Source organism: Cetorhinus maximus, chromosome 2 (genome assembly GCF_964194155.1).
Source record: "Cetorhinus maximus chromosome 2, sCetMax3.hap1.1, whole genome shotgun sequence".
Classification (NCBI taxonomy): Eukaryota; Metazoa; Chordata; class Chondrichthyes; order Lamniformes; family Cetorhinidae; genus Cetorhinus; species Cetorhinus maximus.
In genome coordinates, this window is record NC_135880.1 from 62,347,040 (window position 1) to 62,360,976 (window position 13,937).

General features: G+C 44.7%; 1 protein-coding gene across 9 annotated transcripts in view; it reads right to left on the reverse strand.

Moving 5' to 3' along the window:
* mctp1a (multiple C2 domains, transmembrane 1a) overlaps positions 1-13,937 on the reverse strand; it is a 576,914-nt gene that overhangs the window by 18,629 nt on the left and 544,348 nt on the right. For all 9 annotated transcript variants that reach the window (XR_013579823.1, XM_078565337.1, XM_078565331.1 and 6 more), the window contains one exon: positions 13,445-13,554. Coding sequence is in view for 8 of the 9 variants with exons in the window: in XM_078565337.1 (XP_078421463.1) it covers positions 13,445-13,554 (110 nt within the window). In the remaining variant the exon portion in view is untranslated. The remainder of the gene's footprint in view (positions 1-13,444; positions 13,555-13,937) is intronic.

The window sequence follows — 13,937 nt, forward strand, 5'->3', positions numbered from 1 at the left end:
ATTGGAGGGTAGCTAATGTAACCCCACTATTTAAAAAGGGAGGTAGAGATAAAAGGGAATTATAGACCAGTCAGCCTGACGTCGGTAGTGGGGAAAATTCTAGAGTCTATTATAAAAGATTTAATAGCTGAGCATGGATTTATGAAAGGGAAATCATGCTTGACGAATCCACTGGAATTTTTCAAGGATGTAACTAGTAGAATTGATGAGGAGGAGCCAGTGGATGTGGTTTATTTGGACTTTCAGAAGGCTTTCAACAAAGTCCCACAAAAGAGATTAGCGTGTAAAATTAAAGCGCATGGGACTGGGGGTAGTGTATTGAGATGGATAGAAAACTGGTTGGCAGACAGGAAACAAAGAGTAGGAATAAACGGGTCTCTTTCAAAATGGCAGGCAGTGACTCGTGGGGTACCGCAGGGATCGGTGCTGGGAGCCCATCTATTCACAATATATATTAATGATTTAGATGAGGGAACTAAATGTAATATCTCCAAATTTGCAGATGACACAAAGCTGGGCGGGAGGTGAGCTGTGAGGAGGATGCAGAGATGACTTCACTGTGATTTGGACAAGCTGAGTGGGCAAATGCATGGCAGATGCAATATAATGTGGATAAATGTGAGGTTATCCACTTTAGTAGCAAAAACAGGAAGGCAGATTATTATCTGGATGGCTATAAATTGAGAGAGGGGAATGTGCAACAAAACCTGTGTATCCTCGTACACCAATTGCTGAAGGTAAGCATGCAGGTGCAGCAGGCAGTAAAGAAGGCAAATGGTATGTTGGCTTTCATAGCCAGAGGATTGGAGTACAGGAACAGGGATGTCTTGCTGAAATTGTACAGGGCCTTGGTGAGACCACACCTGGAATATTGTGTGCAGTTTTGATCTCCTTATCTGAGGAAGGGTGTTCTTGCTATAGAGGGAGTGCAGCGAAGGTTTACCAGACTGATTCCTGGGATGGCGGGACTGACATATGAGGAGAGATTGAGTTTGTTAGGATTATATTCGCTGGAGTTCAGAAGAATGAAGGGGGGGGGATCTCATAGAAACCTATAAAATTCTAACAGGACTAGACAGGATAGATGCAGGAAGGATGTTCCGGATGGTGGGGGGGTCCAGAACCAGGGGTCACAGTCTGAGGATACGGGGTAAACCATTGAGGACTCAGATGGGGAGAAATTTCTTCACCCAGGGAGTGGTGAGCCTATGGAATTCGCTACCACAGAAAGTAGTTGAGGCCAAAACATTGTATGTTTTCAGGAAGGAGTTGGATATAGCTCTTGGGACGAAAGGGATCAAAGGATATGGGGAGAAAGCAGGGGCAGGCTATTGAGTTGGATGATCAGCCATGATCATTATGACTTGCGAGCAGGCTCGAAGGGCTGAATGGCCTACTTCTGCTCCTATTTTCTATGTTTCTATGTTTGACTGCATCCCACAGGTACTCCAAAGAGGCGCCACTGAATTTCGGAGCAGCATGCTTTTTCCCTTTGGGAGTCATGTCTTCTGTGGAGCAGTCCTGGGCTGCAGACATTGACAAAGCTGTGCACGGGTGCCATTTAAATGTAGTACCTGAAATGGGGAAGCGGTGAGCTGACAGCGGGGCAGGTGACTCAGAGGTTGCCTGCCAGCGACTCGGCATGTTTCACATGTGTGCATAATTATTGAGTTGGGGAGCAGATGATACGGAGCAAAAACCTGCCATTGCGGCCAGCAGGTAAAATGCTATTTTTCACGCCCACTCCCGCACTTAATGTAATGGGGGGAAAATCCCACCCTATAAAGGGCTATGGGGATGAATGGGGGGGCCATGGGTTGGTGTGATTTGGCAAGGGTATGAGGGGCTATGGAAAATGGGTGGGGGTTGAGGGGGTGTGAGGGGTGAGGGCTGTTTTTGGTTTTACTGTTTTTTTCACAACCAGGTCAAGTCCTACAGCACCGAGCGGGCCTTTTAATCAGCCCACCTCGGCACCCAGAAGACCCTGTGGCCACCTCCAAACTCTTGCCACGGGCAGCAGGCCCAACTCCAGTTAGCATCCATACTCTGAAACAAAAATCTAGCTGTCCGGGGCAGCTGCTCCCAAGTCGGGTTTGTGGAATCAGGAATTCTCCCGACTCTGCACTCCCAACTCAGGAGCAAAAATTTGGGCCTAAGTTTGAATAAATATGGCTCACAACTTCACACTGTTATGGTCAGTATGCGTTTGAAACATGAGGTAGGGTTTTCTCCATGGGTTTCAGAACATCGCTGTCAGGTTCAAAAGTGGTGTAAAAAGCCTGTATTATATGGGGAACAGTCACATGGTTGTCATTTTCCCTGAATTGGCCAATTAATGGTTAGAGGGCAGGATCACAGTCAAAGAGGAGAGCCTCCAGCTTGGAGGAAGCACCAAGATGCCTTTGGAGATGAGTGCGATAGAGGGCGCCCCAAGATCTCCAAAATTTTTCAAGTTAAATAAAAAAAGCCCTCAGCAGCTGGACCACAATTGTGAAGGGTGAACTCCTCCGCAGGGTGATGTGTGGCTGCAGCTGAAGACAGGAAGGCAGGCAGGGAGGGCATTATGCCTGCTTGGAATGTTGGCAACCAGTTTGTCGCTGGGAAGCTGCCTTCACGCAGTTAGTTATCTCATCCCACCTCCATGAAAATGGGCTGGGGTTGGGATGGCACAAAGAAATAGGCATGGTGACCTCCGGTATTAATTTAAGTGCCCATGTGCCTCAATGTCCGCACTCACTGGGACCAAATAACCTTAGTCTATGAGGTTGCTATTTGAGCCTTCTCAGTCCTGACACTATAATGGGCTCAACAACTTGTTCTTCGGTCATTGGTTGGATATTTCACTGCAAGGAAGAAAAATAATTTAAAAGGGCTAGGACTACTGTTTTCTCATGATCCATGGAAACATAACCCCAGCTTGCCAAGCGATAAGAATAAAACTGATTTTATTAGTTCTGCAATGCCACTGAAGCTGCTGGCTCACTCTTACAGGACAGAACTTTTCGTGGAGGTGATGGCCTTGCCCACCGATTGAACAGTAAGATCCCAGTGGAGGAAGGTAGGTGACAGATATGGCGTTCCCAGCCATGCCACCTGATTTTATGTCCCCTGTCCCCCACCCCACACCCCCCCAATTTCCTCATCTGTCAGCAGTGGTCCATAAAATTCCTGCCATTTTTGCTGTAACAGTTACGATGGGAAACGGCTATGAACAAGTGTAAACCTCCAAGAAATGGCAAAATTTCAACATTACAAGGCAGTTCTTGTGGTCTTAAGCAAAAAGCTACAAGTGACAAAGCTGAGATAAAGGCAGGGTATATCTGCAAAATGCAAAAATTGCTGATAGACTCTAGTGTTTGGAATTCTCTTCCTCAGCGAGCAATGGAGATTGGGTCATTGAATATATTCAAGGCTGAGTTAGACAGATTTTTGATTGACAAGGGAGTCAAGGGTTATGGGGGCAAACAGGAAGGTGGGGTTAAGTCCAATATCAGATCAGCCACGATTTTATTGAATGGTGGTGCAGGCTCAAGGGGCCGAATGGCCTACTCCTGCTCCTAGTTCTTATATTCTGATGAACTGTAGGGCATTCAGGAGATGAAAATGAATAGAATTGATCATCACAAAGATAAAAATTGCAAGATTGAACCAGGAGGTGGAAAAGAAATATAGATCACTACAAGTTGTCCAGGAGATGGACAGGAGAATCATGAAATCACAGGAATAGTGCCAGAAGGTGAAAAAAGACAGAACCAGCATCTAACTGGAATAGTAAAACAACTTTTTTTTAAGAAAAAGAGAGATATACAGTGTTAACGATAGAGAAATATTAAAGGAATCTGAACAAATAGAGCTGTGAGTTGCAGAAAGAAGGAAGGAAAACATGAGGCAAGGAATAAATGAAAACAAAGAAATAGAAAATATTAAAATATAAAACAATGAAAATTCTGAGAAGTAGAGGACATGGATAAGTGGAGGACAAGGAAAATATTACAAGAAATCAAATAAGAGAGAAAAATATCAGATGAAAGGGGAACAATAAAACTATATGCTTATAATATAAGCATTTTATTTATAAAAAGAGAGTTGACAATAGTTCAGCCATGTTAGGCCAAAGACACTACTCATCTTTGACATTATTATTGACTGAACATTTCAATGGACTGGATTTTATGCTCCCCTGCTAGTGGGACGGAAGGCAAGGGGGCTCGTAAAATCCAGTGGGTGGCCTTCCCACTGCCTACCCGCCTGCTCCTGACCTGTCTGAAATTTTATGGGAGCAGGGGCTGTGTTGGACAGCCTGCCTGTCCATTGGTCTATTTAATAACCACTTAAAGGCCTCATCCTGCCCAAGCAGTATTTTACCTGCTGCACAGCAGCTTCAGCTGTGTGGGTTGGCGTTGGACAAGATGGGGAGCCTCCTTTGCGAGTCCCCTCGGCCCATCAGAGGTACCCCCTCCCCAAGGTCACACCTCCCCCTGGCCTCTCAAGCTAGGCCCCCATTCCCGTCTTACCCCTTACCAGGGTCTGCCAGTCTGGCCCCGATGATACCTCAGGCTTACCTCTGAGTTCGGCTTTCTCACCTCATTGGGAGGTTGTAGCCCCAGCAGTGGCCACCACTCCCGAGTGGTGATGCTGGGGATACAGAGCTGCTGGCCATCTGATTGGCTGGCAGCTCTCTAAGTCAAGACTTCCTCTGAGATAGGAGTGGAAGTCTCACCTTAAAGCAATTAATGCTGCTCTCAATGTTAAATTGATGCGGGGCAACATCAAGATTGTGGGTGGGCTTGCTGCTGACTTTTTAGCGGGAATGTGGAGACCACGGTGCCCCATTAATCCAGCCCCATGAATCCAAAATTCTTCTCCCTGCAAAATGTAGGCTCTCTGTTGAATTCTGGGTTTCTTCTGTATCCTTTATATAAATTTCTTTGATAAAATAACCATTTTTAATCATTGGTTTGCAGGCACTGACTTGTGCAAATGCAGATTTCTATTATGACCCTTGATCTTTGCAGCACGTGATTCCTGCTGTTCAGCAGATTGTGAGTTTATCATATTGTTGATTTATCCTCACTTTGTCTGCTACAGTGGCTCCAGCTCCATAAGGATTGTTTGGAAAATCTTACATTTGCATTTGCAAATTCAATATATGACCAACAATATCAAAAGTCACATTGACAGAATCTTCATAGCACCTGTTTGTGCCTGTCATGGTGAGAATGATGCATAACTCTTCTGGCTATTCCTCCTTCCCAAAGATAAAAGTTTTGCCTAATAGACTTTTGTAACGATAATATTGTTTTAAATATAGTGGGCGGATTCGTCCATGCCCACTGGCATTGGGCATGTATGGTGGCGAGTGGGGAGGGAGTAAGTGCGTGGGAAGAAGTAAGGGTGGAGGAAGGAGTAAAGCTGGAGAAAGAAGTGAGGGTGTCTGAAGGAGTCAGGAAGGGGGAAGGAATACGGCTGGAGGAAAAAGTGAGGCTGGAGGAAGAGGTGAGGCTGGAGGAAGAAGTCTGGAGGGGGCAAGGACTAAGGGTGGTGGAAGAAATAGGAGTGTCTGAGGGAGTCAGGAAGGGGGAAGGACTAAGCGGGGGTGAGTCCGTGAGTTGGGAGGACTAAGTGAGGAGAAAGGGTTCTGGGGGGGAAGGGAAAGGGGTCCAGAGGTGGGGTCGGACGTCCAGTTGAACGTGCAAGGGAGGGGTCTGATGGGTTCATGACTGGCTCCTGGGGAGCAAACTGAAGGTGGGTGTGGTATGAGGGAATGGTGAGAATGACCGAGCAGAGTGAGGCGGTAGTGTGGAAGAGTGAGGGTTTGACGGCAGAGATAGAAGGGACGGCGAGGGTGGTTGGTGGGAACTTGGAGACAGACACGGACCCTGGGGGTGGGAAGGAGGAGGTCCGGGAGGTTAATGTGGATGGGGGTGGGATTTTTCCGAAGGGAGGGAATGTGCATGTTCACCAGGACATCCCGAAGGAAAAGGGTTGTGGCTGATAGATCATGGAGGGGAGGTGAAAGATGATGCCAGCGGGGTCAACTGTGATGGGGGGAAGGAAATGGATGACTGGGGGTGGGTAAAGGATGGGGGAGTGAAAATAAAACTGAATTAGCACCATGCTGTCCAAATCGAAAGTGAAACGAGAGTCGTGGTTGGTGTGAACAGGTGCTGAATAAGGATGTGATCAGTGGGTCAGCAGAGATGGTCAGCTCAGATGAACAGCTGAAAGCGAACCTCAGCAGGCTGCATTGAAAATGCTCAGGACGTTGAGATGAATATGATACGTGAAGGATTTGCATGTGTGGGAGAGTGCTTGCACGAAGCTTCAAAATGCCCTGTCCTACACACAATTCTCCCTCCAGAACCACTTGTTGGCCAGCTGCTCCATCTGCAGTGACAGAGGACGAGGTTGAGGGGGTCACAGACAAAGGGGGCTTGGAGGGAGAGGACAGCCTCTGAGATTCCTGAGTGGATGAACCAGGGGTGTCCAGCTGCCGCTTCTCTTCCCTTTAGGTGCCTGGGGGCCCCAGCCTGATTCATTGAGGGGAAGGAGCACCTAGAGGGACCTGTTTCCCTCTTGTGCTGCCACTGCAGGAGCTCACCTATGGCTCCCGTGATGGAGTGCAGGTCTGCACCCATCTCTGCGTTCTCCTGGACCAGCGTCTCCATGGCATCCACCATCCTCCCTATGGAGACTTCCATACATGCGCCACTTCATCAGAGAGCAGACAGATGTACTCCTCTGACTTGCGTGCAACTCTGTTGAGGGCTTCCAACAGCGCTGCATGATGTTCCCATGCCTTCTGCTGACTCCCCAGAATGAGTTGGAAGGCCAAATCTAGAGGCTCATTGTCTGACTTGGGCCTCACAGATACCTGATCCCCAGCATTCCTCTGAGTGCGTGATGAAATGGCAAGGTGATGGCGTGGCAGGTGAATGAGAGCTTGCCTGCCGTGGGAACAGTGTGTTTCCCAGGAATGCATAATGAATGCAGTGGGTTTGGGACGATGTGGTGTGAAAAGCCGCCATTGCGGCTGGCGGGTAAACATTGTTTTACCTGCCTGCTACTGGATTTAGTGCAAATCTGGGGCGATTCCGCCCAGTGTAAGACAAGTTCAGGCACAACCTTCCTATACACCTTCATAGCTTTACTTGTCACTCGGTTTAAGCATAAATTTCTGTGGGAAAAAAACACTAATGAAGAAATATTTCTGCTCCATTTGTAACTTCACTTGTAAATCTGACAGAAAATCTACTGCTCCATGTAAATCTAATTCAGTTACTGAAATAGTGACAATGCAGAAAATACATCAGCTAGGTGCACTTAGCTTTGGTCCTTTGCATCTATATTAACATACACAGTTACCAGATACAGAGCAACAGATTTTTAAAAAAAAGTAATGACTCCAAATGCTGTTGTTTCTGTGTGATAGCTTTTAATAGTTCCTTGGAAAGGAATTTCTGCATAGCTTCTGCATAATTCAGTTTACTTACTGATCAAAGCTTGTTTAGTCCTGTTTCGTTCACACATTTCCAGCTTCATCTACCCCCTTATATGCAACTTTAATTTCCTACAGTAATTGTAACCAAGGCGGACACATGATAAGACAAGCCACACTTCAAACTAATCTGCCGTTAAAACATAGGGCAATTTAAATTTTCACATTACTGCAGGGGCCAGGCAGCTTGGTGCGTAGAAGATGCTAAATATAACTACAGGCAAAATCTAAAACACAAATGATTAAGACTTATAGTAACAGTGATAAAATTTGATGAACTCAGAGAGAAAAAAAAATCATGCACTGCTAAGTTTTCAATATACAAGTGTGGGTGCAGAATAATGTTTGAATAATTAATCAGCCTGCAGGGTTAAGTTTTACAATTTTCTCTTGTTTCAAATAATTTTATCTTTGCAATGTATTAGTAAAGCAAAAGTACAGAGAGTTATGCTGTGACTATTCAGTGATCCCTTCTTGCAAGTGTAGTACAGTAGTGTGGAAATTGGTTGAAGACAGATCAGGATCAGCCTTGGATATGAAGCTTTCCATGAACACATGGTTTACTGACATTAATTGTATGGGTTTGTACCTGGGTAGATTATCAGACAACACATATCACTTATCCCAAAATAGGGAGCACTCATTTAAAATAGTTTAATAGATTGGAGGCAAATTTCCTCACAGTGACTTGCATTGCTATTATGCCAGTGGAAAAAAATATGCAGCAACCTGTGGCCACAAAAGGTACTTACATGAGGGGTTCATGCATCAGCTCATATGCATATCCTTTGGCGTAATGATTGATGTAAATGCAATGTGAACATTCATTATTAATAGATTGCATGGAAGTTAAAGTACAGCCTTTAAAAGGCCCATTCTGGCTGAAACTGCAGCAACAGAATGGTGAACAACCTGGTAGAGAAGGAGTAGTGCTTGGCTCATTCACTTGACTTTCAGATAGTATAATTTTGCACAAAGTATAGAGCAGGAACCACTGGGAAAAGAAAAACATCATGGCAGCATAGCATGGAGTCCAGGCATAGATAGAAAAAAAACCCCCAGAATTTTAAAGACTTGGACCTCCAAACACTACTACTGGAAATAGAGCTATAGGCAAAGACTACTGCGTCTGTGTGCCAGCAGACCTGCCAGCAATCTTACTGGTTCCACCTGCGGGAAGATGTATTTGCACTGAGTGCCAATTTATCCACTGTAAGACTAGTCCCACAAGATAATAACTAACCACATCAAGACAGGCAAGGTAGCACATTATCCATTTTATTCCTTGCCAACTCTGGGTATCAGCATAATCATGATCCTTTTAAAGGGGCAGTTCAGAATGAACACTGGTTGTGATGAACTTGAACTCAGGATCTTGCATAATGGTTACCCAGTTCCCCTAACTGGAATTGTCTACTTGCACAATCTTAAAACCTCTTTACTTATACACCCAGATCTCTTACTTCACCTCTTCATGCCAGAAAACACATTGTCCCTAACTTTTTTTTATATTTGTTCATGGGATGTGGGCGTTGCTGACTAGGCCAGCATTTATTTCCCATCCCTAATTGCCCTTGGTGAGCTGCCTTCTTGAACTGCTGCAATGCATGTGGTGTAGGTACACCCACAGTGCTGTTAGGAAGGGAGTTCCAAGATTTTGTCCCAGAGACAGTGAAGGAACAGCGATATAGTTCCAAGTCAGGATGGAGAGTGGTTTGGAGAGGAACTTGCAGGTGGTGGTGTTCCCATGTATCTGCTGCCCTTGTCCCTCTGGATGGTAGTGATCATGGGTTTGGAAGGTACTGTCTAAGGAGCCTTGGTGAGTTCCTGCAGTGCATCTTATAGATGGTACACACTGCTGTTATTGTGCATCGGTGATGGAGGGAGTGAATGTTTATGGATATGGTGCCAATCAAGCGGGCTGCTTTGAGTGTTGTGAGAGCTGCACTCATCCAGGCAAGTGGAGGGTATTCCATCACACTCCTGACTTGTGCCTTGTAGATGCTAGCATTTCCCTCTTATGCTCAATCTGTTTGTAGGAATAATTGATACACAATAGCCACCAGAGGCAGACCACCAGTAAAACAAACTCCACCCTAAACTCTCAACCTTTGAAGGGAAAGCCGTGCAGCTCATTGGCAACATCCTGCTTTTACTATGGGAGACGGCAAGACCAAGGGTATTGTGACTAAGCATCTGCATTGACAATCTAGCTTCCTGTGAAGCTCCACACAGGCACAAGCTTCTACCCCTTAAACTCAAAGTGATAATGCTTATTCATTTGTCTATCCTCCATTCTTGCAGATTCACCACAACAACTGAGAGGAAGGCATAAGAGAAGAAAATTGATCATGAGGAAGAGGAGCAAGTGCAGCACAGGCACAACCACCTCCTTCCCAGCCATGATGATGATGATGAGGAGGAGGAAGACAATAAGGATAATGATGAAGAGAGAGATAATGGTGAACTGAAATCCACCCTTGGACTCCTACAAAGGCCACATATCCAATGTTCCTCTGCACCAACTCCCTTCAACTCATCCCCTGATGCAGGTAGCAGCAGTGCCTAACAATTCCATGTCTAAGATACATTAGTGTGCACTGCGAGTGTAAAGCAGGAAACTCTGAGCTGTAGTTACTCCTCATTAACATATATTTAAAAGAAGGCACTCAGGACTCAATGCGCCGATCTCTAAGTTAACAGGCTACGTGTCGGACATGGATGAGCAGAAGTTTCCTCCAGCTAAATACTGGGAAGACCTTAGCCACTTTCTTCAGTCCCAACTATAAACCCTCTTGCTCAGCCACCAAGTCCATCCCTCCCCCTGGGAACTGTCTGAAGTTGAACCAAATTATTTGAACTTTGGTGTCATGTTTAACCCATAGTTGAGCTTCCGATCACATACCTGTGCCATCACTAAGACAGCCTCTTTCCACCTTGGTAACATTGCCTGACTCCACTGCTGCCTCAGCACATCTGCTGCTGAAACTCTCATTCATGTCTTTGTTACTTCTACACTTGACTATTTCAATGCTCTCCTGACTGGCCATCCACATTCTACCTTCTATAAACCTGAGGTCATCCAAAACTTTTTTGCCTATGTCCTAATTTGCACCAGGACCTGTTCACCCATCACCCCATGTTCACTGACATACATTGGCTCCTAGTTAAACAACACCTCACTTTTAAAATTGTCGCTCTTGTTTTCAACTCTGTCCATGGTCTTGCCTCACTATCCCTATAATCTCCTCCAGCCACACAACCCTCTGCCTATCTATTCTCCTTTAATTCTGGCCTCTTAAGCATACCCAATTTAAACTGTTCCACCATTGGTGGCTGTGCCTTGAGTTGCCAAGGTATTATGGTTTGAAATTCTCTTCCTAAACCTCTCCGCCTCTCCACCTTGCTCTTTTCCTTTAAGATTCATGACCAAGCTCATGATTATCTGTCCTAATATCTTTATGTGGTTTGATGTTAAATTTTATTTGGTAACTTTGCTGTGAAGTGCCTTGGGATGTTTCACTATGTTAAGGAGCTATTGTTATATTATTATAGTATTCATAAAGAACTGGGAACTATTTTTATGTGAACATATGTCCCAGGATGCTACATTTCACTGCTACACTGCAGTCATGTGCCGAGTAATAATGTCTATCAGTCCACTAGTCATACGGAACAATGCAAGAAATACACTTGATGGAGCTCCAGCATTTTGAATCTAAAGTGTGATTATTTCTAACTTATGTGAACCAGAAGCCATAACATGGATGGAGATACAGGCTGGAGGTATGGGCCACCTATGGATGAAGACTCCTGCCTGTCCTAAATAATACCTCCCATGCTCCTCTTTCTGGGGCCTCTGTGCCTGGCCCTGGTGAAATGCTCCGCTGACTTTACTCTTGGGGCTCTATTGCTGATCCTCTGCATGGGCCTCCTGTAGTACAGTCTCTGATTGCCCAGCAGCTGTCGGGGACGGAATACCAATCCGTACTAGATGACACAGCGATTTCATGTCCCCGGGGGAGCCGGCAGAGTTCCTGCTGCCAAGCAGGCATGTTATTCCATCGGGGTCCTGGAGATCGGGTAGGCAGGGATGCCAACAGTTTTTGTTTCAGTGGCCTAGACCCTCTCTACCCGAAATAACTTCTGCTCATTAACTCTGTTTCTCTCTCCACCTGTTGAATAAGTTCAGCATTTTCTGTTTTATTTCAGATTTCCAGCATCTGCAGTATTTTGCTTTTGTAAAATATTAATTTTCCCTTCTGTTAAATTGAGACTGTGAGATAACAGAAAAGTTCAATGAATTTATGAAGCTCAGTTGACTTTGATCTGTGAGGTTGGGCCAGTGGTCTTTCCTTTGACTCAGAGAATTGTAGATTCAAGCACTTGAAACCCTATAAAGTAGGCTGACACTGAGAGTATGATGCGTTTCTTGAAGTTGCTGTCTTCTGGATGGGGACCCATTTACTTAGGTGTATTTAAATGATCCAATGCCATTTTTCAAAGTAGAGCAGAAAGTTCTCCTAGCGCACAATGTTTAGGTAGGTGTGCAGGCACGTATCTGAGCTGATTGGATGTGAAATTGCACATGATGACATCGGGCGAGCGCCCCAACGTCATCCTGCGCTCGTGCGATATTTCGGTCGGCAGGTGCGCGTGAGGGTTGGAAGCATGCACGCCGACAATTGAGAAAGCAATTAAAGTTGTTAAGGTTTAATTTGTCCCCGATTATTCGTGGTCCGTCCAACCTTACAGTTGGTGGATGGGCGAATCTGCCAGACGGACTTTGTATTTTTGATGAAAGCTCATCCAAGGGCAGGATGAGGTTTCTGTTAGTAAATTTAAAAAAATCTATCGGCAGAATTTTCATCATTTGTATGTTCAGGTGACTGATTCTGATGCGTTATATTTTTTTCTGGATTTTAAAATCTTTATTTAATTGTTTTGAAGTCGTCCGCTCCCTGAGGCAGCTCTCTGCCTTCAGAGAGTTTTCATTCAGCGCTCCCCCGCACCTGCACTTATGTCAGTGCCCAGCCTCCTCCTGGCCCCACCCCGGCAGCGCTGAGCATTTTATGCGCGCACTTCACGCTGGTTGGCCGTTAATTGGCCAGCCAGCGTGAAATCAGGGTCGGGGGCCGATCGCGTGTGGTGGTCCATTTCCTGGCCGTTCCCAGGCCTGCCGATTGTGCCCGCACACTGACCTAAAAATCCTGCCCCTAGTGATGTTTCATTTCATAGCTAACACTTGAAAATGGATAACTGATCATTTCAGTTGTTGTTTGGGGGGATCTTTCTGTGTGCAAAGTTGCTTTTGAATGACAATAATTCACTAGCAGTTCATGGCTGTAAGGTAGTTTAAGATGCCCTGAGAATGTGAAAGGGGTTATATAAATGCAGTTCTATTTCCGGCTTGGTGCTTATTTCTTTTTATAGAAAATACAGTATATTTTTATTTTACTATTGATATACTGAGTATGGTTCAGGTACAGTTATACAGCAAAATAATAATATGTATCAGATTCAAGCAAAATGTTAAGGTAATTGACATCAGGGTCTGTTGCTTCAACAATACTAGGAAACAAACTATACACTACATACACAAAACTGTATATTCAACTAAAAATTATATGGAAACTTTTAACAAACTATATTAAACAAAGGTAATTTCCTAAGTGGGTTGGCAGTACAGAGGTTAATGTCTTTGTCGGTTATTTTTCCCTAGTTATTAGAGCAAGAACATATTAGTACCTTCCATTTCAACACCATTAAAAGGGCAAACATCTATATAATTGTGTCTACTATTTCTAGACATGGACAGTGTTTCACACTACAAGAGTAAGTCACAGTTAATAAGCAGCTCCTTAACAATTAGCATCAAAAACTACTAACAGCAGAATTAATCCTTTGATGAAATGTGTATGATATAATGTGGAAAATCTGACTTACCCCAGACAAGAAGAATGTATCTTAGCGGAACAAAATAAAGGATTATAGTGCAGGCAGAGAAGACAAAAACAACCATCCAACTCAGGAAAGGAACTGTCCAGTTGAAGATACTTTAATAGAAATGAGAAATAATTGTTAATGAAAGCAATTGGTTACATAGAATAAGTGACTGCAGTTAAACATGAAATTACTAAACAATTTCATGAGAGTTAATGCCATTTGTAGTCCCTACTGGGGATAGAAGCAGAGGTTGGTGGACGGGTGTTTAAAATCGTGTCGCAGCCTGTGTGGCAGTTTTCTGGCCCCTTCTCATCCCTGTACCATTTTTGCAGAGGTGGGATTAGGGACGGCAGGGCTACCTATCTGACTTAATGAGTCGATCAGGCTTAAGGGCCACAAGGCCAATTGAAGGAGGACGACTGGAATTTTCCAGTTGGACTCCAAGGTTATGGAGGTTGAGGGAGCCAGTTTTCTTTTTCCAAAAATATGTTTT